This window comes from Melospiza georgiana, chromosome 20 (genome assembly GCF_028018845.1).
Source record: "Melospiza georgiana isolate bMelGeo1 chromosome 20, bMelGeo1.pri, whole genome shotgun sequence".
Taxonomy (NCBI): domain Eukaryota; kingdom Metazoa; phylum Chordata; class Aves; order Passeriformes; family Passerellidae; genus Melospiza; species Melospiza georgiana.
In genome coordinates this window covers 9,958,232-9,986,084 of record NC_080449.1, presented here as the reverse complement: position 1 = coordinate 9,986,084, position 27,853 = coordinate 9,958,232, and the positions used below count along the sequence as shown (strand labels likewise).

Here is a 27,853-nt window from a genome sequence, read left to right as displayed (position 1 = left end):
GCAGAGCTCAGGGATGAGCCCTGATGCAGCTTTTCCACTCACCCATCCCCAAACTCTCCTTTTTCTCCCAGGCTCATTACACAAACTCAAAGGAAAACTCTGTTGCAAATACATTAATACAACTTCCCTCCTTTTAAAAAATGACATCTCATCATTGTGAGAGCTTCCAGATGATGTTAAGAATCCTCTTGGCTTCTGGAAAGAAAAAAACAAAAAAAAAAAAAAAAGAGCCCAGACTTGGAGCAACCGACCTCAAAAATGCCTTTTGTGTAGTTCCTTCATTTATTTATTTTAGTTCTACAGATTTTCCAGACACGTCCACAGAGAAACCACGACATCATTTGGATGCTCCAGCCAGTGCTAGGCTGAATTTCAGGAGCCTTGGGACTTGCCAACAGTAACCAGTCCTTAATTATACCACGTTGCCAACCCAATTTTTTCCACATAACATTAGATTTCAACAAAATGTTTCCATTCTTTCATGTCTCAACCTTTTTTTTTTAAATTTTTTTTTGTTCCCCTGGTTTTGCTCATTCTTCCCATCCTTGGTGTTGCTTTGTTTCACACAAAGGTTTTCTTGTGTTTTGAAGGACTGAAAATTCAGTCCCAAACACATCAAATTTAGTAGGAAGAGTGAAATATTTGATATAAAGCGAGGCCAGGGTGGAAGTGAAGAAACTTCTCCAAAAGGAAGAAAGGAGGGAAAAGGAAAGGGAATTCACTTTATTTCCCAGAGAATTCCTCTCACTTTAACCAGCACTTCCCATTTACCAAAATCTGGGTATTACCAACTGACACTCATGCCCAAACAATATTTGATACTCTGCCATACAATATTTTATACTCTTTATACAATATTTGATACTCTTTATACAATATTTTATACTTTTCTCTACCAAGTGATCCATTTCCTAGAACATCCTGAGGATCAAACTACAGCTAAACTCAGCATGCAAAAGGAGAGGAGGGTGAAAAAAAACCAGAGGGGATGAAATTCCAGATTTAATCCTGGTTTCCCCTGTCCTGGGGATGCTCACTTTAAAGCGAATTCCCATGAGAGCAGAGCACCAGCTCTAAATGGAGCTGCTCTGCCCAAAGAGTCTCAGAGCCCCTTCAAGTGTTGAAAACAAAATTTGGATAAGGGAATGGCTTTAAAGTGATGGAAGGATCATCCATCCATCCATCCATCCATCCATCCATCCATCCATCCATCCATCCATCCATCCATCCATCGTCCATCCATCCATCCATCATCCATCGTCCATCCATCATCCATCCCTCCATCATCCATCCATCCATCCATCATCCATCCATCCACCACCAACTCCAGCAATCAGGACACAAAAAGTAATTACTGCAAGAATTAAGGCCCAATTTTAACTGCCCAGCAGATAAACCCTCTGGAGTGAAGAGCAGTTTCCTGGAAAGCACTCCCAGACTTTTCCTGAAGTCCAGACAAAACTCAAAACATCCCTAGATGCCACTGCTCACTGTCCCACAGCAATTCCTGCTGCTCCTCTGGCTCAGGGCAGCAATCAAGCCTAACTCAAAGCAGGAGTGAAGCAGATCCTGCCCTGGGGACAGGGGGACAGGGATGGACAGACAGCACCAGGAGCTGAGCACAGCTCAGGGCAGAGGGAAAGCAGCTGGGCACTGCCAGGGGTGACAGGGACATGTCTGTGCCACTCAGGGCCTCTGGGACAGCCACAAAATGGGAAAAAAATGGAAAATCTCCTTCAGAATGAAAGCTGTGATTTGCTGAGGGCGCTTTGGGAATCTTTTCCAGCCCCAGGAGTTCTGTGCTCACCCCTTGCTGCAGCCACACTCAGGGCAAAGAACCCAAATTAACTCAAATTAAATCAGGGCTGTCCCACCTCCACACCTGCAGCACTCACAGGGGGGAGAGCAGATATTTGAGTCCCACCCAAATCTGAGAGACATCAGCACGAGCCCTGCAGTGCCGAAAACCTGAAAAATCCATCTCCAATTCCAGATCCTAAAGGGCAGGGACAGCACCCACTTAAAATAAGGCTTAGGGGACACAACAAACACTACAAACAACACCAAGGCAGTTTTTAAAATTTAAACTTGCCATTAAAACACGTTTTGGTCAGAGCCAGGGGAGTCCTCACTGCTATCCCTGTGTGCACACCAAAAATCAGTGACACCCTAGAGGGTTTTGCCTTAGAGATACCCCAAAGAGATTAAATGGGACTGGAAATGGGAATTAAATGGGAATGAACAGGGAATGGGGATGGGATTGGAAATGGGAATGAAATGGGAATGGAAATGGGATTGGAAATGGGAAAGAAACGGCATTGGAAGTGGGGTTGAGAATGGGGCTGGACTGGGACTGGAAATGGGATTTGGAATGGGATTCCTCCCATTCCCAAATTTAAAGAATTCCCTGAAATCAGGGAATGCTCAGCACAGAGTTTTCCTCCTGCCCCTGGAAGAACAAGACAAGACCTCTGCTATCCCCTCTGCTGTCCCCTGGCCAGGCTGGTCCCACAGCTTTTAAATTCCAAATTCCCATTGCAGCCTGGCAGTGCACTGACAGCACGATTCAGTTTTACAGGGGAAATTGGAACTGTCGCCCATTCCAAACCTATAAAGTCAGATTTCTTGTAAAACAATATCAACACTTTTGATTGGCAAAGTATTGAAATAAACCTGTCTTTTAACTGGCTGGATAAAGATTTTTTTAGCTCTTTTAGGTGGCTGGGGAAGGGCCAAGGTAACAGGATACAACCTAATTTCCAGCATTTTTTTTTTCAGTTTGGATCCTCATTACTCTTTGCCACTAAAGGAAATTGCTGCTTCCAAAAAAGTTTCACCCAGAAACCCGATTTAGTTTTTACAGGGATTTGTAAGAGCAGAGAGGGGCTCCAGCTTTGTCTGTGGGTTTGATTTTGGGGTGACATCATCTGTGCAAATATGGGAAAATCTGAGCTGGATGGGCAGTGGTGGGAGGCAGCTCTGACATTGTTATTTCCCTGTTATTTGCTGGAAATCCTCTGTGCCAGGTGCCATCCCACAGATTACAGGGAAATTTCACCTCTCCACGCAGAGAAACCAACTATCCTGAAACTAAAACACTCTCTGAGCTGCAATAAAACCAGAGACAACGTGGAAAAAAGTAAAAAAAAAAAAAATATAAAAAAGCCATCAAGACCATTAGTCAATGCCATCAGCAGCCCCAGTCTGGCTCCTCCCTCACCCAAATGATTTGATGTCCTATTAGGCGGCTCATTAGGAAAACTCAAAGCCTTTCACCACAAGAGTCATTCCTCAGAGCTGCACGCTGGCCCCACAAAAGCTCCCAGCCATCCTCTGCCCCCAGAACTCCTTCCAAAGTCACCTGGGAACTCTCAAAAGCGATTTGGGTTTGTCTGGAGGACAAACACAGACAGGGAAATGCCTGGGGATGCTCTGGGAGTGTTAAAGCCTCAGCGCAGGCATGAGTGAAAGAAACAAATTGTTGTTTTTCCTTTGGAGCACAGCGGTCTGGTGATAATTCAATTTCCAGCTGATACAAAGTACCCGAGCCTGACAAGAGGAGCTGGTGCCATTCCAACTCTCCAACATCCCGATCCCAAACTCGGGGATCTCCCACTGGAAATTCTCCTGAATTTCCCTGCAGGGATGTTCAGGACATTTTATTCATTGAGTTTTTTCCACCCTGCTCAGCCTTAATGGAAGCATTCCTCCGACGCCCACCTCTTCTTCCTTAAGGTCATTTGGAGAGGCCAGAAATGAAAATAATTGGCAAATCCCGCTGCTCGACACAGAGAATCCCACTGCTAACACTCAAACAAACGCTGCAAAAAACCACGGAATTGGGGCAGTGAAGCTGAATCCCAGACAGCCCAGCTCTTCAGGGCACTTCTCGGCTTCTCAAGTTACCCTGAAGAACTCCGAGTTTTAACTTTGCACATTTCAAAACTCGGCTGGGCCAAACAAATCCTGCCCTGAAATCCAACACAAACAGAGCTCGATGCCTCCGAGTGTCCGCCACAAACCGGGCAAAAGCTCTGCAAACACCCAGAAAACTCCTCCAGCACCCCACAAAAGGATTATTCTGTGATTCCCTCCACCCTGGCATTCCCCAGAAGGCAGAAATTTGGGAAGCAGAGCTCTGGAAACACAAAACTGCACGGCCCCGAAGGGAAGCAGAAATGTGTTCAATCCCTTTTCTGCACGGAAAAAAAAAAAAAAAAAAAAAAAAAAAAGACATTCCAGTGGTTTTCTGTGCTGCTGCACATCTGGAGGCTCAGAGCTTCCTCCTGCTGCACTCAGCCCCGGTTTTGGGGGGAAACCCTGCGGGATTGGGGTTGGGGAAGGGGCAGAGAGCTTTGGGGTCCCCGGGCTGCTCCGAAGCTTTTGTGTCCCGAGCTTTGATGTGCGGATTCCTGCGGGACAAAAAAACTTTCGGCTCCTCAAGGAGGAGGAGGAACTACGCAAGCCCGGAGGTTTCCAGGGGACTAAATATACATTCACATATATATCCACGGCGAGAGAGAAAGAGCCGGAGCCTCCAGAAACTCATCCCCGAGTTTTCCCCCGGAAAAAGCAGCCCGGCAAGAGGCGGCTCTCGCTCCAAGGAAGGCGAATAAAGAATTGTTTTAAGTTTTTTCCCCTTTTACGGGCCCCCTGACAAATGGCATTCAGAGACTCGGGCAGCTAAAGGAGGTTGGGTGGGTTTTGTTGGGTGGGTTGTTTTTTTTTTTTTTCTAATTTTTCTTTTTTTTTTTTTCCTTTTTTGCTGGAATGCACAGGGAGGAAGGGAAGCCAAGAGGGTTTTGCCCCCGCACCGAATCCCCCCTTTTCCCACTCCCCCACGACCCCGCAGCTTTTGGGGGGGCTCGGGGACCCCCCTTACCTGCCCGGCCGAGGGACAGGGCACCCAAGAGCAGCAGCGCAGCGGGCACCGAGCAGCTCCGTATCCAACTGCGCCTTTTCCACCGCGTGTGCGTATCCATGCTCCCCCCCACCAAAAAAAAAAAAAATACAATAAAAATCAACGGGGCACCAACTCGGGACAGCTGGAAAAGGGAGGATGAAGAAAAAAAAGTTTAAAAAATGATTTTAAAAAGTACAAAAAAAGCAATCCAAGCTGTCTCCAGAGCAGGCGCTGAGCCCCCCCGGCAGCCCCCCCCGGGGAGCAGCCCTTTATAAAGCCATGGGGCGGGCGGAGGGTGCGGGGGCTCCGCCGCGCTCTGCTCCGGCCCTGCCTCGCCGGCTCCTCCGCTCAACTTTTCCCTGCTCTCTCTCTCTCCCCACACCGCCCTTTTTTCCCCCCTTCTTTTAAACCCGGGGCAGGAGTTTGTCAATCTCGGAGCGGCGCAGCAAATCAGGGCCGGGCGGAGCGGCCCCCCCGGCGCCCGCCCCCGCCGTGTCCCGGCCCCCAAATCTGATTTTTTTTTTTCTTTTTCTTTTTTTTTTTCCCCCCCGCTGGAATAGCAGCAGACGGAGGGGTTTTTTCCGCCTCTTGCCGTCTCTCCTCGCTTTTTTCCCTGAGTTTTATGGAAACTCAGAGTTTTAGATTTTCTGTGCTGTCCCCCCCGCAAGGGAACGCTGAGGAGGAGAAAGCTTCCAAAATGCAATGATAGAACTGAGATGATGATTGTAAAGTTGAAGTGTGCAATATTGCATGGTAGAAAACTTTTTTAAAGTTTCAGAATACATATGTTCTATATATAGAATATAAAGTTTTAGAATATATAAGTTTATAGAAGATAGAAAACTTGAAGTTATAGAATACTAGTATAGAGGTTATGATTATAAAGTTTGAGTAGAAGTGTGTAATAGTGCATGGTAGTAAACTAAAAGATTTAGAATATATATATATATTGTATATATAGAATTAAAAGTTTTAGAATACATAAGTTCATAGAATATATATTAGAGATTATGAATATAAAGTTTGAGTAGAAGTGTGTAATAGTGCATGGTAGAAAAATAAAAGATTTAAAATATATATTTATATTTATTTATATTTATTTTTATTATTTATATTTATTTTTATTATATATATAAAATATATATTTATTTATATTTATATTTTAAAAATATATATATTGTGTATATAGAATCTATATAAGTTTATAGAATATAGAAAAGTTATAGAATATAGAAAATTGAAGTTATAGAATACAGAGAACTTAATGTTATAGAATATAGTATAGAGATTATGACTGCAAAGTTTCTATCACATGGTAGAAAACTTTATAAAATTTTAGAATATATATATTGTGTATATAGAAACTAGTTTTAGAATACATGTTTATAGAATATAGAAAACCTAAAGTTATAGAATATAGAGAACTTAAAGTTATAAAATATACTATAGAGATTATGATTATAAAGTTTGAATAGAAGTGTGTAATATTGAGTGGTAAAAAACTTAGAGTTTTAGAATATATATATTGTATATATAGAAGCTAGTTTTAGAATATATAAGTTTATAGAATATATAAGTTTATAGAATACAGAAAACTTAAAGTTATAGAATATAGGAAACTTAAAGTTATAGAATATACTATAGAGATTATGATTATAAAGTATCTATCACATGGTAGGAAACTTTTTTAAAGTTTTAGAATACTTTTAGAATATAGTAGTTTATAGAATATAGAAAACTTAACGTTATAGAATATAGTATAGAGATTATGATTATAAAGTTTGAGTAGAAGTGTGTAATATTACATGGTAGAAAACTTAAAGTTTTAGAATATATATATTCTAGATATAGAATAAAAAGTTTTAGAATATATAAGTTTATAGAATATAGAAATCCTAAAGTTATAGAATATAGTGATATCTAAGTTTTGTTGTGGAAGTTTTAGGGTGAAAGCTGATTCTTCCTCTCCACCCTCTTCTTCATGAGTTGGCGTGATATTGTGTAATTGGATAGAAAATCCACATTGCAGCCACGAGTGGTTGGTTATTGGGTTAAAAGTAAAAAGAATTTAAGTGTCATTTCCTAATTAGACAGTTTATCCTTAAAAGACCTCGTAAAGAGAGAGAGAGAGACATGGCTCTGTTTTTTAACTTGTTAGACAGAAATGCTGTAGAACTCATGCTTTGTGAGCCTGCAATGTAGATAAAAACTAATAAACATCTGAATTACCATTTCACACATTTAATCCCGACTTTGGCAGAAAAAAACCCCAAAAAAACAACGAAGAATCCACATCCCCTCTGCTGCCTGGTGGCAGGGAATGGCTGGAGCAGGGGCAGGAGGGTGGGTGGGACAGCAGGGCAAGGTTTCACAGCCGGAAGGTGCCAGGGGATGGTGCCAGCCCCAAAGCTCAGGGACCCCTGCTCAGGGTGGGATTCAAGGTCAGGATTGGGCTGGATCCTTGTGGGACCCTTCCAGCTCAGGATATCCTGCGATTCCATCTGATGGGGGAGTGGGAAATGCAGGGATTTGGCACAAAAAGCAGCGTGTGCATGGGGTAAAAGGGCAAACAAGGAGGGGAAAGGGAAAGGGGTTCTCTTCACTGGATAGTGGGAGTTAGGGTGGCAAAATCCACCTCTGGATGGACTTTGGGAAGGGATGAATGGAAATCCATCCACATCTGGATGGACTTTGGGAAGGGATGAATGGAAATCCATCCACCTCTGGATGGACTTTGGGAAGGGATGAATGGAAATCCATCCACCTCTGGATGGACTTTGGGAAGGGATGGATGGAAATCCATCCACCTCTGGATGGATTTTGGGAAGGGATGGATGGATGGACCATGCAGGGACAGTGAAGGAGTTTGGGGTTGCTCATCCTGTCCCTGCTTTTGGCTGAGTGATGGAAGAACCTGGCACCACGATGAGTTTTAGCCATAAATCTTTCATCCATCCCATTTGGGGTTGAGATTTGGGGTTGGGATTTGGGGTTGGGCTTTCAGATTGAGATTTGAAGGACAATGTCCCAAGCAGGGACAGTGAAAGAGTTTGGGGTGGCTCATCCTGTCCCTGGTTTTGGCTGAGTGATGGAAGAACCTGGCACCACAATGAGTTTTAGCCATAGATCTTTGACCTGGTGGACTGAGAGTTACTTGGATGGATAATCAACATCAAACACACCAAAGCCTTAAAGGACAGGAGGCCAAACCCCCCAGATCAAAAGAAAGGGATGCTCCCACTCCACTCAGGGAAGGTTTCTGAAGGATTCAGTGGGAAGAGCTGCAGGAAATCCCTTCCTTTGCCTCTGAGACACCTTCGCCCTGGTCCCAGGCTCGCTGTGGAGCTGAAAAAGCTGGAGCTGAGCCCCAGCAGGAAGAGTTTTCCTGCTGGAAGAGCTTTCAGCAGTGGGGCGAGAGGCAGAGCTGCAGCCCCGGGGCAGGGCGGGCGGAGGCAGCGCCAGCACGTGTGGGTTCGGTGCCAGCGGCACTCCCGGGCACATCCAGGGATGAAAAACCCTGCAGGGCTGTCTGTGTGGGTACCCAGGTGAATCACACCGTGCTGCTTCTCCAGGAGGAGCCTGCAGGTGAGATCTGCCAGGGCAGCACCTGCACAGCCCTGCAGGCACCTGTGCTGAGCTTCACGGGTGGAGCCTGGGGCTGACATGGACTGTGCTCCCTCCTACTCCAAAATATCCCAGGACTGACCCTGTTCATCCTTCCTATTGCTCCAAAATATCCCAATATTGTGGGATTGACTCCATCCATCCATCCGCTCTTCTTCTCCAAAATATCCTGGGATTGACCCTGTTTGTCCTTCCTCCTGCTCCGAAATATCCCAGTATCCTGGGGTTGACATCATCTATCTTCTCTCCTGCTCCAAAATATCCCAATATTGTGGGATGACGCCGTCCATCCTCCTTCCTGCTCCAAAATATCCCGGGATTGGCATTGTCTATCATTTCTCCTGCTCCAAAATATCCCAGTGTCCTGGGATTGACACAGTTCATCCTTCCTCCTGCTCCAAAATATCCCAATATCCCAGAATTGACACTGTTCATCTTCTCTCCTACTCCAAAATATCCCGGGATTGGCATTGTCCATCATTTCTCCTGCTCCAAAATATCCCAGTGTCAATCCCACATTGACAGTGTTCATCCTCCCTCCTGCTCCAGAATACCCCAATATTGTGGGATTGACTCCATCCATCCATCCATCCATCCATCCATCCATCCATCCATCCATCCATCCATCCATCAATCCATCATCCATCCATCCATCCATCATCCATCCATCCATCCATCCATCCATCCATCCCTCATCCATCCATCCATCCATCCATCCATCCATCCATCCATCCATCATCCATCCATCCATCCATCCATCCATCCATCCATCCATCCATCCATCCCTCATCCATCCATCCATCCATCCATCCATCCATCCATCCATCCATCATCCATCCATCCATCCATCAATCCATCATCCATCCATCCATCCATCATCCATCCATCCATCCATCCATCCATCCATCCATCCATCCATCCATCATCAATCCATCCATCCATCCATCCATCCATCCATCCATCCATCCATCCATCCATCCATCCATCCTCTCTCCTGCCCCAAACACCCCAATATTCCCGCTGGGCCATCCCACAGGCTCCCAGTGGCTCCATGGAGCAGAAGCTGTCCCACACATCCCATGGAGATCCTTTCTCTCCCCTCCACGTGTTCAGACTGTGAAATATCCCAGGAATTTGGGGCTTGGGAGCAGGGTGGTGAAAGCACCAGCAGAGCCTGTGGGTTGCAAATCCCCTCCCTTGTCCCTTGGGCTTGGAATTTGGTGACCTTTAAGGTGCCTTTGGGCTGGAATTTGATGATCTTTAAGGTGCTTTTCAACCCAAATAATTCTCTAATCCCGTTATTCCAAATAATCCCTGATTATGGCACCAAGGGAATCAGGATTTCCCTGGGTGTCTGCTCACCTGGGGGGGATCCCATTTCTGCCCCAAATTCCAGGATTTTGGACTTCCCCCTCCCTATGGGTTTCAAATCCCCTCCCTTGTCCCTTGGGATTGGAATTTGATGATCGTTAGGGTGTTGTTCAACCCAAGTCATTCTTTAATCCCGTGATTCCAAATTATCCCTGATTATGACACCAAGGTCCCATTTCTGCCCCAAATTCCAGGATTCTGGACCTTCCCCTCCCTGATTTCTGCCATACAAGAAATGGGGTGGAATTTGATGATCTTTAAGGTGTTTTTCAACCCAAATCATTCTCTAATGCTGTGATTCCAAATAACCCTTGATTGCAGCACCAAGGGAATCAGGATTTCCCTGGATGTCTGCTCATCTGGGGGTTCCCATTTCTGCCCCAAATTCCAGGATTCTGGACCTTCCCCTCCCTGATTTCTGCTATACAAGCAGCTCAGAAACATCTGGGTTGCCTTCTCCAGCACTGAGAGAAAATCCCAAACCCTTGGACTCCCCTCCCAGCCATCCCCTGCCCTTCCAGAGGCACTCACACACAGGGAGGGAGTTCCTAACTCCCCAAAACATGGCAGACAAGGAAATGGAAGCAGTGAACTCCCACAGTTCCCTTTTCCCTGCTCCAGACTGACACCAAAACACCCAAAGCTGGACCTGGATCAGATGCAGAGCAGAAAACCCGGCCCGGGAGCAGGAAATCTGAGTTCCCAGTTGCTTCCCAGGTGATGTGGGAGCTTGCACAGACCTGTTTGCTCCTCCTCGGCAGCAGCAGAAATGCAGAAATCAGCTCTGGTGGCAAACTGGAAAATTCCAGCAGGCACGTGCCAAGTGTGGGAGCCAAACCCGCAGTGGGAGAGGAGCAGATCAGATGGAGGGAGATCCAGGAGGGGTCACAGGAGATGGGGGGGGGTGATGGCAACCCCAAATCACAACCTCAAACCCCAAATCACAACCCCAAACCCCAAATCCCAGCCCCAAACCCCAAATCCCAGCCCCAAATCCCAGCCCCACATTCTAACCCCAAATCCCAAACCCCAACCCCAAATTCCAACCACAAATCCCAGCCCCAAATCCCAGCCCCAAATTCCAGCCCCAAATCCCAAATCCCAGCCCCAAATCCCAACCCCAAATCCCAGCCTCAAATCCCAAATTCCAGCCCCAAATCCCAGCCTCAAACCCCAAATCCCTATCCCGAATCCCGACCCCAAACCTCAATCCCAAATTCCAGCCCCAAATCCCAACCCCAAACCCCAAATCCCAAATCAAATCCCAACCTCAAATCTCAACCCCAAATCCCAACCCCAAATCCCAAGCCCCAAACCCAAATCCAAAATCCCAGCCCCAAATCCCAGCCCTAAATCCTGACCCCAAACTCCAACCCCAAATTCCAAATCCCAAATCAAATCCCAACCCAAACCCCAACCCCAAAACCCAACTCCAAACCCCAAATCCCAAACCCCAAATCCCTCCAGCAGCACCCAGGGCTGTGTCTGAGCAGCCAAAGGAACCCAGCAGGGCTGGGGCCAAATTTCTTTTAGGAACAGAAGTTTATGGAAGTGTTTTCCTCCCCAAATGCATCCTGAGCCCAGCTGGGGCTGTTTGTGGGATGGAGGAGATGTTTGTGGGCTTTCAAAAGAAAGAAAAAGGCTTAAGGGATATAGGTAATGTAAAAAAAAATTAATAATTTACATGCTATGAAATCATTAGCAGCGTTCAGCCATTGTTGTGTGGTTTGAAAGGATTGGGAGAAGTTTGCAGGAATTATTGATAACCAGACCACCAAATCATTGATAACCAAACCATGGCCAGATGAGGGGAAGAGGCTGAATTGAGGAATTAAAATGACCTGAGCTGTTGTGTAAATAATTAGGACAGGCAGCTGCTCTCAGGAATGATTTCCAATACCATTTATGAGGAAAACACATCTATAAAATCCACATTTTCCCTCCTCAGTCTTAATGCCAGCCTTTACTCCTGGAAAATTTATAAACATGATTGCATCTCTGCCATTAATTCAATTTTTATCAATTGTTCTGTGACCAAATCCCAATCCTGATTTATAATCCCACACCTGGAAAGGATTGCTCCCAAATTCAGCTTTAAAAAAACCGAGGATTTAGCCCCAAAGAGACATTTTGGATGGAGAGGCTTGGCAAAGGAAACTCTCCATTTATCCACAGAGGGAATTTCACATCTGGAATCCCAGAGCTCAGCACTGCCCCAGACTCGGAGCTCTGGGTGGTCTTTAATTTGAACAAGGAGCTCAGTGCATTATCCAGAGTTGTTCTCACCCTGCAGAGTGGCAGCATTTCCCCCAAAACCTTCCTGAAAACGCTGCTTTGAATCCCAAATCCACATTTTCGGAGGTGATGGGCAGCCCATCATCACTGACAGCAGAATGCCACAGCTTTTCAGGCAGAGCAGATAATTAATGCTTTAATTAGAACCCAGGCACGATGAAACATTCAGCAGGTACCTCCCAAACAGCAAGAATAAGAAGGAAAATTATTTCAAAAGTTAAATTTTCTTCCCAGAAAAACACAAACTCCCACCCCCCTGAGGCTGAGCACCTGCTGGGGCTTTGCAGGAGCTGGGCACCAGTTCTCCCCAGTCCCAGCTGCTGCTCCAGTGGGAATTCAAATGGGAATTTTTGCCATGAGGTGGCACCAGGGCCAGCCCCGTCCGTGGAAAGAGCGGCAGCACAAGGTGGGGTTTGTTTTTGTGCATGTTTGGGTGTTTCACAGCTCTGCTGAAGAGAGGAAATAGCTTTATAAAGGGAACAGACTTTCCACTCCTCCTCTTTTTCCAGTCTTGTTGCAGCTCCAGGGTGACGAGGCCAAGCCTTGGATGTGTTTGAGGCATCCCAAGCTGCGGAATTTGGGATGAATTGCTCTGTGAGGAGGCTGAACTCAGCTGCCCCTGCCCTGTGTGTGCCCAGGGCCATTCCCCATCCCTGGGCTGAGCTCCCCCTGCTCTGCAGGCAGGGGCTCAGGCTAAACCCAGATAATCTGTCTGGGCTGCAGAGATAATCCCTGGGGACACACAGAGCGTGTGTGAAACCAGCAGCTGCCCCTGCCCTCTGATCCCCACCAGGGCCAAGCACTGAAGAGGTTCCCAAAGTCCCCCTGGCCCCACAAGGGCTTCACTGAACACCACAAACTGCATTTTCCAGCCCCTGCTTGTTCATTATAATCATGGCTGGAGATTAAAGTCACAAATTTACAGAGCCAGCAGCAGCTCCAGAGGTTCAGCCTGAGTGCCTGATCCCAAAATTTTCCTCTACACCCCTGAGGTGTTCATTTTGGTTGATCAGAGATGTTAGCAGAATGAGAAGAATGAAATGAGGAAGGGCAAGGCCTAGCTGGAATTAAATCTGGTCAAGAACAGCAAAAAGATCTTCTTCAAATACATGAATAACCAAAGAAAAACCTTTCCAAACCTTTCCAAACTTTTCCAAACCTTTCCAAATCTTTCCAAACCTCCTTCCAAACCTTTCTATACCTTTCCAAACTATTCCAAACCTTTCCAAACCTTTCCAAATCTTTCCAAACCTTTCTATACCTTTCCAAACTATTCCAAACCTTTCCAAACCTCCTTCCAAACCTTTCCAAACCTTTTCAAATCTTTCCAAACCTTTCCAAACTATTCCAAACCTTTCCAAACCTCCTTCCAAACCTTTCCAAATCTTTCCAAACTTTTCCAAACCTTTCCAAACCTTTCCAAATCTTTCCAAACCTCCTTCCAAACCTTTCCAAACATTCCCAAATCTTTTCAAACCTTTCCAAACCTTTCCAAACCTTTCCCCATTCAGAGGCAAACCCAAAGCCTGGGCTTACCTTAGACCTGTCCTAAACCCTCTGCTAAACTCAGCCTCTCCCTTCCCACAGAACAAAGCCAGCAGAGCCTTTGCCAGCCCATTCCAGCTCCCACCCCTCTGGTTCCCCATTTTTGGGTGTTTTTCCCCCTTTTCCTGCCTTTCCTGGACCTGTCCCCAGCTCCTTTTCCTCTGGCCAGGCTTCCCCCTGGCTCTGTGCTCATAAATCAGGAGGCCAGAGGGGTTTGTGTTTCACAGAGGCCACGGGGCTTCCACAAATTAGGTTTTGTTTGAACTGGAGGATCGTTTTTAGTAAACCAAACAAACTCCTTGACCTGACTTGTACTGCAGCAGAAGGAGCCCAGAAAGAGCTCCTGGCTGCAGCGGGAAGGTATTTTGTTAAAATAAAAAAAAAAAAAAAAAAAAAAAACCACAAAAAAAGTCAAAGTGAAACAGATTCTTGTGGCAGTGCTGAGGGAATGGAAGGTCTGAGGAGACACCCTCAGCTCAGACATTCTCCTGGGTCCAAGTGTGATCTCTGTGAGGGCTCTTTGTCCAATCCTGGCAACCTTTAAATTGCCATTTTGCACTTTAAGATGCTTTGCTTGGTGTCATGTTTGGTCCCACTGAGCAGTTTTTCCTCTCCTTTGGGTCCCAGCAGAATTATATGGGGTTTTTTATTATATTTTAGCCAGCTCAGACAGATGCTCGACAGCTTTAATTTGGTTCCATCAAAGGCCATGAGGCTTCAGCTGTTTCTGCTCACAGCACCTCTGCCCATCCCTTCCTTTAAAAGCCAACTCTTCATCACCAACCATGACAGATTCCACTGCCAGGATGGCCATAAATCCCATTGCTAACTGGGCTTTCCCTCTCCAGCCCCACAGAGAACCCAATCCCTTTGCTGGAATTTTCCATCTGATCCATCCCCAGCTCCTGCAGAGCCCTCAGGACCCTTCACTGCCAGTCCCATCCATGAGGCTCCACTCCTGCCATGTCCAACCCAACACCAGAAATTCTGGCACTCTTTCCCCCAGCTCTGTGCTCAGCTCTTCACTCCAGGGCTATTTTAGCACAAATCCCATTTTTTTTCCTTTTTTTTTTTTTTTTTAGGAGTTGTGTATTTTAAAAAGCCAGACGAGGAGCTCCAGCTGAAGGATTCAATTGACAAAGGTCAGCAGCAAACATGACTAATCCATTATGCTGTTAAACAACTCAACATGCAGGGGTTAATCAATGCTAGCCCAAGGTCTAATCCCTCTTTCTGCTAAATAACTCACTGAAAACAAACTCTGCCTGCTAATGTCCTGCAAAGGAAGATAAATGCACCCCAGGCTCGAGGAGGTTCAGTTTTCAGAGCTCTCAGCTCCTCCAAAGCCTCACCACTGTCAGCCTGGCCAGATGTTATTCCCATCCTTGCAAGGAGAGGGATTAGGGGAAGGTTTGGTGGCATCCTGCCAGCTAAATAAAAAAATAAAATATAAAATAATAATTCAGAGTGCTGGATTGCTCAAGCTGGGCTAGCAGGGCTGTCCTGCCCAGAGCCAGGGCTGTTCCCAGGGGATATTCCTAATTCCTGCACAGATTCCAGCCCCTTCCCTGTTTATAGCCCTGATTTGGGCTTTTCCAGGATGGCAATTTCATGCTACTCATAAACGTCCCTCTGCAAACTGGTGTATGTTGAGCATCTTAGCTGGCTGAAATATAATAAAAAATACCCATCTAATTCTGCTGCTGAGGCCAGGGACCCAAAGGAGAGGAAAAACTGCTCAGTGGGACCAAACATGACACCAAGGAAAGCATCTTAAAGTGCAGAATGGCAATTTAAGGGCTGCCAGGAGGAATCCTTCCCCTCCTTGCTGAGTTCGTGCAGGAGCTGTGACAGATACCAAAATGCAGTCAGGGCAATCGGAGCTTTCTTGTGATGTCCTTCCTCTTGGAAGGGTTTGTCCCATGAGGATCAGCTGCAGGAGGATTTTTGGGGATCTCTGACAGCATTTCCCTGCCCAGGACAGAGCTCCTGGAACCACCAACCCTGGCAAATCCTATTTGGCATCATGGCACAGAATCAGCCATGCCTCCTGATTTTCCTTGCCTTCCTCACACCTCTGGGATGGCATTTCCCCCTCCAAAGGGAGCAGGAGCTTTCCTTTGACATTTAAAGATGTTGGGAGCAGACTAATCCTGGTTTGGGCTCCACAGTATTGGAAACACAAAGTTAATTTGTCTTTAATTCCTTCTGTGTCCCACCGATTTTAGGGCAGCCTCACAGAACTCCTCGGGATAAATGGCCCCACACAGAATTCCTGCAGCTTTTAACAAATCCCACAAGCAGGGATTGATTCCCTGGCTGCAGAGACTCAGATGCCACATTTTCCTTTTTATTCCTGGCCATGCTTCCACCACCAATAACTCAGGAAAGCCTTCGGGCCGTGCCCATCCCTGTGTTTGTTCCACCACTGCAGTAAAACAGCTTTTCCTCCAAACTCCTCACTGCTGCATCAACAGCCTCTTTATGCTTAGAGATGATGCTCAATCCCTGAGGAAAAAATGATTAAAACAAACCATTTTCTCAGCTGCTCCCACTGCAAAGGCCACTCAATTTCCAGAGAACTTCATTTTTCATCAGGACTCTTTCTCCTGCTTCTGCTCAGCACTGAGCAACCTGCACAAGGCTGGGTGCTGGGTTAAGCACCCAAAAACTTCACTCTCTTTCTAATCTGATTTTTTAAATACATCCTTGCTGCTGTGTTAAGCACCCAAGAACCTCACTCTTTTTCTAATCTGATTTTTTTATACATCCTTGGGAATTTCAAAGTCCACAGAGTGGCTCCATGGGGAATTTTCTGCTTTTTTCCCTCTGAGCTCTGCAGCACCACCTCAAACAATTATATGTTACACATAACATACATATATTTTATATATATATTATATGTATAAGATATGTAATATACAATACATGTACATCATATAATATCTATTATTTATTGTATATATAATGTATTTTATATTATATTATTGTATTGTATATATGTATTATATTGTATATATCTATTATATATACTATATATATAATTATATATATCTATAATATATAATATATAATATATTATATAATAGAAATAATTATTATATAATAATATATTTACATATTATATTATATATAATATTATATATAATATTATATATAATATTATATAGTATATATTATAATACATATTATAGATATATATTATCTACATATATACATATTATATACATACGCATATATTATCTATAATATGTAGTGTAATTTGTATCCATAACAATCACTAAGCTTAATTAATACAAAGAAATAAAAACGAAATTTTTATAGCAAAGTCACTTCAACATCACACATATAAAATCCATTTTAACATCCGTGAAAAGCCAATATTATAACATGTATCTATAATATGTAGTTATGTAATATATATAATATAATTATATATATTATATTATATTATATTATATTATATTATATTATATTATATTATATTATATTATATTATATTATATTATATTATATATTATATATATTATTTATATTATATTATATTATATTATATTATATTATATTATATTATATTATATTAGATTATATATATTATATATATTATATTATGTATACCATATTATTATACCATATTATATAACAGTATATAACATTATATTACATTACATTATATTACATTATATTACTAACATTTATAAAAAATTATAAAAAATTGTGATCCAAAGCTGAGTAAGTCTAAAAAAAACTCTTAAACCTCCAAAAAAAAATTCAAATCTCCTCTGCAAGACCCCAGGATGAAGCAGGAGGCAGCAAATGTGGAAAGCAGATGTGAGAGGGGAGGAAATCGGGATTGCAGGAGCCAAGGGGAGGAAGCACAGAGCCCACAGGAGCAGCACCTGTCCTGCTGGATCCGGGTTTTTCTCCCAAAAAACCCCTCAGGAGCAGGGCAGGCACTGCAGGGCTGTCCCACAGGCTCTGCTGGTTTGTGTCCGTGCAGCAGGAAGCAGTCTAGCCTGGGAGAGAGCAGCAGACAGAGCAGGCACGGGATGAGAACTGCCAGCAATGAGATGGGCAGAATTCCTGCCTGGAGATGGCCGTGAAAAAAACAGGGAAAAATGGGTCTGGGTTTTCAGGAAAAACCATGAAAAGCTGGGGGAAAATGGTTCTGAGTTTTCATGAAAACCCAAGGAAAAACGACTCTGAGTTTTCATGAAAAACCAGGGAAAAGTGGCTCTGAGTTTTCAGGAAAACACAGGGAAAAGAGGCTTTGGGTTTCCATGAAAACCCTTGAAAAGGCAGGAAAAGTGGCTCTGGGTTTTCACGAAAAACACAGGGAAAAGCGGCTCTGAGTTTTCGTGAAAAGCCAGGGAAAAATGGCTCTGGATTTTCATGAAAAACCAGGGGAAAATGGCTCTGAGTTTTCAGGAAAACACAGGGGAAAATGGCTCTAGGTTTTCATAAAAAGCCAGGGAAAAGTGGCTCTGGATTTTCATGAAAACCCAAGGAAAGATGGCTCCGAGTTTTCAGGAAAACACAGAGAAAAGTGGCTCTGAGTTTTCATGAAAACCCATGAAAAGCCAGGGAAAAATGGCTCTTAGTTTTCATGAAAAACCAAGGAAAAGTGGCTCTAGGTTTTCATGAAAACCCATGAAAAGCCACGGAAAAGTAACTCATTGACTGAGCCACTGGCATGAGGAACAAACTGAAAGTATTTCCCATTTCTCCCACAGACTCTCAGTGAATCAGTCCCCGAAGCTGAGCAGCAGTTTCTGTGCTGGCTGCAGAAGTTCTGTTGAGAAAAGCCCTGAATTTGGGTATTTTGAGCTGCAGAACTGATTCAGAGCACAGATTTACACCTGGCCTCCCCTTCCCCAGCCAGCAGAGAGAAATGAGAATTTTCCACAGGGTTCAGTCCCAGAGAAGCAGAGCCTGCCAACCCCAAAGGAAGCAAACATGTCAAAATCGTTCTCAGACAGCTCTGAAAAATATCCTGCAAATCTTCCACCTGTGGCTTTTCACTTGATCCAATCCAAGGCAGGAAAAACTCAGAAGTGGCCCTTTCTCCTTTCCTTTCTCCTTTCTCCTTTCCCCTTTCCTTTCTCCTTTCTCCTTTCCCCTTTCCTTTCCCCTTTCCTTTCCCCTTTCCTTTCCCCTTTCCTTTCCCCTTTCCTTTCCCCTTTCCTTTCCCCTTTCCTTTCCCCTTTCCTTTCCCCTTTCCTTTCCCCTTTCCTTTCCCCTTTCCTTTCCCCTTTCCTTTCCCCTTTCCTTTCCCCTTTCCTTTCCCCTTTCCTTTCCCCTTTCCTTTCCCCTTTCCTTTCCCCTTTCCTTTCCCCTTTCCTTTCCCCTTTCCTTTCCCCTTTCCTTTCCCCTTTCCTTTCCCCTTTCCTTTCCCCTTTCCTTTCCCCTTTCCTTTCCCCTTTCCTTTCCCCTTTCCTTTCCTTTCCTTTCCTTTCCTTTCCTTTCCTTTCCTTTCCTTTCCTTTCCTTTCCTTTCCTTTCCTTTCCTTTCCTTTCCTTTCCTTTCCTTTCCTTTCCTTTCCTTTCCCTTTTCTCATCCAAGTCCTTCCACGCCCAATTCCAGCATTCCCCCTGCCACGGACACATTTTATGAAAAATCCTTTCCTTAGGATTTTTCCTCCTGAGAAGCTGTGAGGCCTCAGGAACAAAATGTAAACAATGATTATCTGCTGCTGTGGAATGCAACAGGTGCATCTGTGATTGGTCTCATGTGGTTGTTTCTGATTAATGGCCAATCACAGTCAGCCGGCCTGGACTCTCTGAGAGTCACAAGCTTTTGTTATTCATTCTTTCTTTCTCTATTCTTGGCTGGCCTTCTGATGAAATCCTTTCTTCTATTCTTTTAGTATAGTTTTAATGTGATATATATCATAAAATAATAAATCAAGCCTTCTGAAACATAGAGTCAGATCCTCATCTCTTCCCTCATCCTCAGACCCCAGTGAACACGGTCACAGGTGTGGAGCTCTCCATGCCCATGGAGCTCCTCAGCAGCCCAGCAGAGCCTCAATCACTGATTTGCCCAGCTGGAATTTGGGCTGCAAACCCTTCTGGAAAACCCCACCTTTTCTCCCAGCCCAGCCCTCCCAGTGCCATCCCTCATGCCCCAAAGCAGGCAGAGCCTTCCCAGCGCTGCGCTGGAGCCAAAAGGCAATTACCAGGGCGAGCTGGGCCTGGCAGCCCCTGCCATGGCAGGCTGTTAATATTATTGCTTCCAACAGCAGCTCTGTTGTTCCCCGAGTGCTCTGCTGGCACCAAAACCCTGGGGAGGAGGAGAAGAGCTGCTCTCCATAGCATCACCCCCCATTAAAGCTCAGGAATATGAGCAGGAGATAATCGGTGGCCTTTGTTAGCAGCAGGAGGGGCTGAAAAGTCCAATTTTGATAATTCTGTGAGCATCCCTCCCCAGCGGTGCTGTCAAACAGCTTTTGTTGGGTACTTAGTACACCTTTGTTCCCAAAAAAAAGCAGGAATTTCTCCAGTGTCCCCCCTGCAGCAGCTTTTGGGGTGCAGCAGAAATTCAGAAACACTTTTGTGCCAGGGGAGCAGCAGCAACCCAACCCTTGCTGCCACAGACTCTGAAATAAATCAGATTTGTCGCCCTGGCACTGCCACCGTCTCTTCCCAGGGTTTTGGAAGTGTCTCTTCCCTGGATTTAGTCTGGAAAAATCCCCACATTCAGAGGTGAGAGACAAGATTCCTGCCACACTTCAGGGGAAGGTGGAAAGACGAGGGGAGTGCCATAAAAAATGTTTTCCTCTCCGGAGCTTGTTAAAATCCTGCCTGAAAATTTGGAACTTCTGGAGAGCAGGCGGCATGAATATGGATTAAATTAAAAAAATACAAATATTTCTGTTTCACATCTGCTGGAGAGCCAAACATGAGCATTTTCAGGATATTTAGGAAGGTTTAATTAAATTTTTTTTTTCCCAAGGAAAAAACAGCACAGCACATCAGCCTCCTCCAAGAGCTGAATTACTCTTGGCTTTGCCATTTCCATCACTGATCCTTCCAGAGGTTTGACAACAGTGCAGCTCCAGCTGACAACACACAACAGAGAGAGCCAGGGCCAGGCTCAATCCCACCCTGAATCCACCCCATCCTCTTCCCTGCCTTCCAGAACAACCCAAGAGATTTGCATTTCTCACAGCTTTTGACTCAAGGAGAGGAAAAAAAGGGAATTTTTGCCTTGCCAAACACATCCTGCAGCTCCAAGGCACCATAATGAATCCAGCAGCCCTCTGAGATATCCTATGGAAAAAGCTGCAGCCCTCCAGGCTCTTGGACAAAGGTTCCTTTTTCCCCTTGTTAGGGCTGGGATGGACACAGGGAACAGCTGGGATGTTGTTTGGGTTTTTAACAAGAGCAATCCATTTCATGCAATGGGAAATTTATGAGCTGCTCAGCCTCGGGAATCGTTAAACTCAGGGGCTCTGGGATGCAGAGGGATCTCAGGGATGGAAAATTTGCGTTCTCCAGGATGTGTGAGCAGCAAGGAAGAAACCCTGAACGCCTCAGGGGCTGATGTTCCACCACCAGACTGAGGTGACATCCCAGTTGTCACCTGGAATATCCCAGTCCCAGCTGGGATCTGCATTTCTCCTGGGATTTTATTTCCCTGAACTACCTCCAGCAACACCAGCCTGGAGCGAAGCAGAGTAGGAATTTTCTGGAGTAAAAATCCATTTTGATTGAAGTAGAATGTACATCTTTAAGTAGAATGTACATCTTTAAGTAGAATGTACATCTTTAGGAGGAATCTTTAAGTATGTAGCTTGCTGTGTAGTCTGACTGCAAAAGCCTAAGCTCAGAGAAACTGAGAGGAAAGATAAAGAGAAGAGAGACAGAAAGTAATAAAGACAAAGAGCAAGTCAACCTAACCTAAGAATTCTTTCTGATAAAGAATTAGCAGCAAATGTTACACAAAATTAATAAAAATGAATATGTAAGAACCCATTGTGAAATTGTATGCATATGCATTTGAGAAGATAAAATGAAACCTGAAGTTTCCAAAAATACACAGGTCATTTTAAGAGAACGATTCCCACCTGTGTCCAGCGCTGTAATAAACACACCAGCTTTACAACTTTCACCAAAATTGTAGAGTTTTGTTTATCTCAGCAAATCTGGAGTTTTGGGAATCAAAGCCTCAGCTCCAAGCCCAAATTCAGCTCAGAATTGTAAATCCAGGAGCAGAATTACTCCTAAAAGGGGAAAACCTGCCATGCTTGGGGTGCAGCAGAGCTTCCCAAGGCCTTGGCAATGGGGAATGTGTCACAGGCATTTTATGGAAAATCCTTTCCTTAGGGTTTTTTCCTCCTGAGAAGCTGTGAGGCCTCAGGAACAAAATGTAAACAATGGTTATCTGCTGCTGTGGAATGCAACAGGTGCATCTGGGATTGGTCTCATGTGATTGTTTCTAATTAATGGCCAATCACAGTCAGCTGGCTCAGATTCTCTGAGAGCCACTTCTGATGAAACCTTTTCTTCTATTCTTTTAGTATAGTTTTAATGTAATATATATCACAAAACAATAAATCAAGGCTTCTGAAACATGGAGCCAGATCCTCATCTCTTCCCCCATCCAAGAACCCCAGTGAACACCATCAGATGAGCAGTGCCTCCCTCCCTTCCCCCTCAAAACAAACCCTGGAGACATAAATCCCGTGGTAATGGTGCAAAAATGCAATACCTGGCATGGGGAAGGAGCTGCCAAGACACAGAGATTCAGAGATTGTAAATCCGTGAGCAGAATTACCCCTAAAAGGGGAAAAGCTGCCGTGCTTGGGGTGCAGCAGAGCTTCCCAAGGCTTTGGGGATGAGGGATGAGCAGAGTCTCCCTCCCTTCCCCCTCAAAACAAACCCTGGAGACATAAATCCCGTGGTAATGGTGCAAAAATGCAATACCTGGCAATGAGAAGGAGCTGCCTGTGAGACAGAAAGCAGCCTGCTCAGAAATCCCAGGGCAGGAAATCCATCCCAGGAGGGAACAGACAGAGCTTTTGCTACTGTAAATAGACCTTTTCATTCTTCTGCAGGGTTTGGAGGCCAAAAGGCTGTCCCAGCCTGCTGGAAAGTGTAAGTCAGTGTCTCACTTGTGAACGTTCAACAGGCAGGGCAGGACAGATGGATCCATTCTTGCAGGGAGCACATCCCAAAATCCCCACAGCCAGGGTGAAAAGAGCTGGCACTGAGGGAACAGAGCTCCAGGATGTGCCTCCCCTGGATAAACTCTCCAAGGTGACACATTTGCAGGCTGGGATGGGGATTAGAAATGGTTTTTCAAAGCCTGATGATGGCTTTTTCCCTTTATTCCCAAAGCTGGGAGGTCTGTGTGCAGACCTCTCTCCTGGCACAAGGCTTGTCCTGGGCAGGAAATTATTTATTTTATAAATAAAATAAATATTTTATTTATTATAAAGGGTAAGCTTTATAATAACTCTCCCTCTGACCCTGCTGGGAGCCCACAAGGACTCCCCAAATATCCCCTAATAAAGGATGGGAACAGCTGGATAAGCTGCAGGGGTTTTGTCCTCAATCCTGCTCAGCCCAGCAGGATTTTGTGTCTCTGGTGTGACAAAAAAATAACAAAATTCCCAAAAATCGTCCCCCTGTCTGCAGCCTGGGCCCAGCTCAGGCCTCAGGTGCAGACAGGGCTGGGGCTTGTCTGGTGCTTTCTCAGCTAAGGCAGGATTTCCATCCCATGCTTTAGCAAGGAAATGCCATTCCTGCTCATTCCAATTTGGGAGCAGCTAAATAAGAAGTAACTCGAGTGAGGATAATTGCTGGCTGGTAAATAGAGGAGGCAGAACCATTCCAGCCTTTACAAATTGAGCCCTTCATGGTTATTAGATGATGATTTTATGGGAGCTTCCCCATTTTCAGCTGGGTTTCGAGCAAAATTTTGGTCGAAACCTCCCCAGGAGAAGATCCAAGCACACCTTGATGTCAAAGTGGTTGGGAGGGTGTGAAATTCCTGCCAGGAGGAAAAGAGCTGCCTGGGGTGGGATTAACTCTGACACAGCAGCACAGATCCCCCCAGTTTGGGGTGCTGGGGAAGGGTTTTGTTTATAACCCGGAGATATGGAAATAGAGAAATAGTGGGAAATAAACCCCTGCAGTGGTGGGAAAGGTTTGGATGGAGCTGGCTCACCCAGAGCAGGAATTCCTGCCTGAGGATTTGGGATTGGTGGAGTCCAAAGTGGGGTCATGGAGCATTTCCATGTGTCAGTCAGTCCCCGAGAGATTGTGCCATGGGAGGAAAGATTCCTGTTTCCTGCAGCAATTAGGATTGCATTTTAATGTTTTCTCCAGGTTGCAGCACCCAGAGAGAGCTCCTCCTGGCATTTTGTGCACTCAAAATTAAATTTTTAGGGGAACTCCCCAACTCCCTGGGTGCCAGTCTGTGGCCATGAGTGTCCAGAATGGATTTGAGGAGGGGAAACTTGAGAAATCCCACCTCAGGACAAAACCTGTGTGTGGAATTTAACTCACCTAAAGTGAATTTCTTGCTCCTGTGGGACTCCTGTGCCAACCAACCCTGAAACACAATTGGAGCAGAAGGGGCTGTTCCAGCCAGCGACCCTAAAAAAATCAGTGACATCTAATTCACATCTCCAGGAAGGCTTTTGGAAGCCTGGCATATGGAAGGGGCTGTAAAAATCCGTCTCCTGCTCTATAACCCCTGTCAGTGCACCAGGTAATTGCCCATCAATATGCCAGGGTTTTACAGGGCAATTCCTTCTCCTGCACTCCAAGGAGCAGGCTGGGGAAGGAGGAAACATAAGAAAGTTTGTTTGTTGCTTTCTGGCTTATTTGAAGCTTTCCTTGAATTGGTGTTTGCTTGTAGTCCTCGTGTTTTTAAAGCCCCCTCTTGGCATCTTGGTACAATATTCAGCTTTGAAGGAGAAATGTGGCTGCTCTGGGGCTGAGGAGCTGCTGAAGGAATCAGGGACAGATGAAAAAACTACAACTGTGCTTCTTCAGAGGGAAAAAAAGTTCCTTTTTTATGTGCTCAAGTGCACCAGCACAAGCAGGCAGTGCTAGATCTTGATTTTGATTAATAGTTGGCTGGAGATAATCTGCGACTATTGGGGATTAGGGAAACAGTTCTCCAACATGGAAACCTTGGAAGGGAAATGTGCCTGTGGGCCAAAAAAGCTCCAGCACCAGCCTAGGAGTAAAACAAGACAGGAAAATTGCTGTGGTGAGAGCAGTGCTGGGACCTGTGGGGCTGAGGGGTGTCCGTGGGCTTGGGAATGCTGAGATGAGGGAATTGAAGTAGGGAAGATCAGGTGGTGTCTCCCCATGCTGTTCTAAGGGGATTTGAAATTATTTTATTCATATCAAAGGTAAAAAAAAATCCCCAACAGTGCCCCCAGAGCCTCTGTGCTGCTGGAGGGGAACATGGGTGCCCCCAGGTGATTCCAAATCCCGCACAGAATCCACTAAACACAGCAGGAAAAGCTGCAGTGGGTTTGGTTCTCTGCATTCATCGTCAAAAGCCGTGACACTGAAAGCTGAACTGGGATCACTGGAAGCTGAATTTTTTTGGGGAACTCCTAAAAAATGGGACAAACTGGGCCAAACTGAGTCTCTTGCTGTCCAAAATCTCAGTGGGAGCTGGTGCAGAGACCCCAAAGCCCCTGGGTTGAAAAACTCGTGACTCCCAACACAGCTTGGCCATGATTGGCCATTAAGAGAATCACAGAATCACAGAAATTCAAGGCTGGAAGAGACCTGTAAGATCATCAAGTCCAACCCATGTTCTAACAATTCAACTAGATCATGGCAGCAAGTGCCACATCCAGTCTTTTTTTGAACTCTTCGAGGGATGATGGCTCCACGACAAGTCAGGACAATTCACATGAAACCAATGAAACAATCACCTGTTGGTAAACAATGTCCAAACCACTGGCAGAGGAAAGGCTGCTCCTGGTGCTGGGAGCTCTGGGAATACCCCAAAGACATTTTTACCTGGGGAAGCATCACCAGCCCCACAGTGGGACCCCAGGACCCTTCTTCCATCTTTTCCTCAGGAATTTTAGCAGGATTACCAATACCAGGATGCTGAGCCCAGTGATCCCAAGTGCTGCCCTGTCCCACACCCCAAACTCTCTGCTGAATTAATTCTGCAGCTCAAACCCCTCCTGCACTCCACCCGTGACATGTTTGCAGCACCAGTGGCCACTGGCAGGGGGGGGTGGCAGTGCCCAGGCCCTGCTGGCACTGGGGGCAGGTGTGGGGAAGGAAAACTCCCCAAATGCAGCAGGTTCCTGCCTGTGCTGCTCCTCCCAGGGCTGTCAGGAGGCATTAACAGCAACACTCAGCTCCTGCTCTGCCTCCCAGCATCCTTCCAGCTCATTTGCATCTCCCAAGTGGATCTCAGACTGCTGCAATTACTTAGCAAAAAAAGAGGACACTAATTAAAAGGCTCGTTAATGGGGTTACTGCAGGCAGCGCTCAGGCAGAGATCTCCCTTGGAGGCAGCAGGCACAGAACAAACAGGGAAGTGGCCTGGGAGTGCTGAGGTTGTCCCTGACCTTTCCAGGAAGGGATTTTGTGGTGGGGTTTGCCTGGTGAGATTTGGGATCCCCTGTGAGTGCTGGTGACCCCAGGAACAAAGCTGTGAAATTCAATTACAGCTTCGTGCAGATCCTCAGTGCTGGAATTTGAAATATCAGCACCAAGGGCCTTAGGCTGGGGTAGATCCCCCTGCTTTGAGCTGGGAGTGTTGCTGGGTTGATCTCCAGCCCAAGCTGCACCAGAGCCAGCAATCCAACCCCAGCTGCTGCCAGGGGAGGGACAAGGATCGCCCCAAACCCTGTGCTAAAACCCTGGGGAGATGGGGAAAAACACCACTGAAACATGGAGCAGCTCTGGAGAGGGAAGAAAAGGAAAAGGAAAAGGCAAGTTCTTCAGGAATTCTGCTGAGTGGAGGAGAGTCCTGGTGGCTGCAGTGGGAAAGGTGGGTGTGAAGAAAAGGCAAAAGAAAAGGAAAAGGAAGAGGACAAAGAAAAAGGTCAAAGAAGAGGAAAAAGAAGAGGAAAAAGGAACAAGAAGAGGGAAAAGAAGAGGAAAAAGGAAAGGGAAATAAATAGGAAAAAAAAGGGAAAAGAAAAGGGAAAAGGGAAAAGAAGAGGGAAAAGAAAAGGAAAAAGGAAAAGAAGAGAAAAAGGGAAAAGTAAAGTGAAAAGAAGAGGAAAAACAAAAGAGAAAAGGAAAAAGAAAAGGCAAAAGAAGAGGAAAAAGAAAAGTGAAAAGAAGAGGAAAAAGAAAAGGGAAAAGAAAAGGGGAAAGGGAAAAGAAGAGGGAAAAGGAAAAAGAAAAGGGAAAAGAAGAGGGGAAAGAAGAGGAAAAAGAAAAGGGAAAAGAAGAGGGGAAAGAAGAGGAAAAAGAAAAGGGAAAAGAAAAGGAAAAAGAAAAGGGAAAAGAAGAGGAAAAAGAAAAGGGGAAAGGAAAAAGAAAAGGAAAAAGAAAAAGAAGAGGAAAAAGAAGATGAAAAAGAAAAGGAAAAAGAAGAGGAAAAAGAAGAGGAAAAAGAAAAGGGAAAAGGAAAAAGAAGAGGGAAAAGAAGAGGAAAAAGAAGAGAAAAAGAAAAGGAAAAGGAAAAAAGGAAAGGAAAAAGAAAAGTCCTTCATGAAGCTCTGCTGGGTGGAGGGGTTGTGGTGGCTGCAATGGGACACTGGGCATGAAGAAAGGAAAAAGGAAAGGAAAAAGAGAAGTCCTCCACGAAGCTGTGCTGCATGGAGGGGTGCTGGTGGCTGCAGGGGGCACTGGGCAGGCCCAGCTGCCCCAGGTACCAGGGGATGATCCCTCAGCGCAGGGGCTTTTCCCAGGGCCCCTCGAGGAGCGGGGCAGCAGCAGGAGCAGGCTGCAAGGGCCGTCAGCACACAGCTGGCCAAGGCCCCTGCGGGCTGACACATTTTCCATCCAGGAGGGCCAGGACGCGCTGGCCAGACAGCGCTGCCTGTGCGGAGCTGGGGCAGAGGAGAAAATAGCCCCGAAGTTCAGGAGGAGGTCAAGCTTCTGGAGCCCTCTCTGGCATGGGCTGTCCAGTGGTGCCTCCAAGGGAGCCGGGAACATGTGCTGGAGC

General features: G+C 45.5%; 1 protein-coding gene across 2 annotated transcripts in view; it reads right to left on the bottom strand.

Annotated features, from left to right (window-relative positions):
• COL5A1 (collagen type V alpha 1 chain) overlaps window positions 1-4,982 on the bottom strand; it is a 129,222-nt gene extending 124,240 nt beyond the window's left edge. For both annotated transcript variants that reach the window (XM_058037998.1, XM_058037999.1), the window contains exon 1: window positions 4,883-4,982. In XM_058037998.1, the coding sequence (XP_057893981.1) occupies window positions 4,883-4,982 (100 nt within the window). The remainder of the gene's footprint in view (window positions 1-4,882) is intronic.
• Between the last annotated feature and the right edge of the window lie 22,871 nt (window positions 4,983-27,853).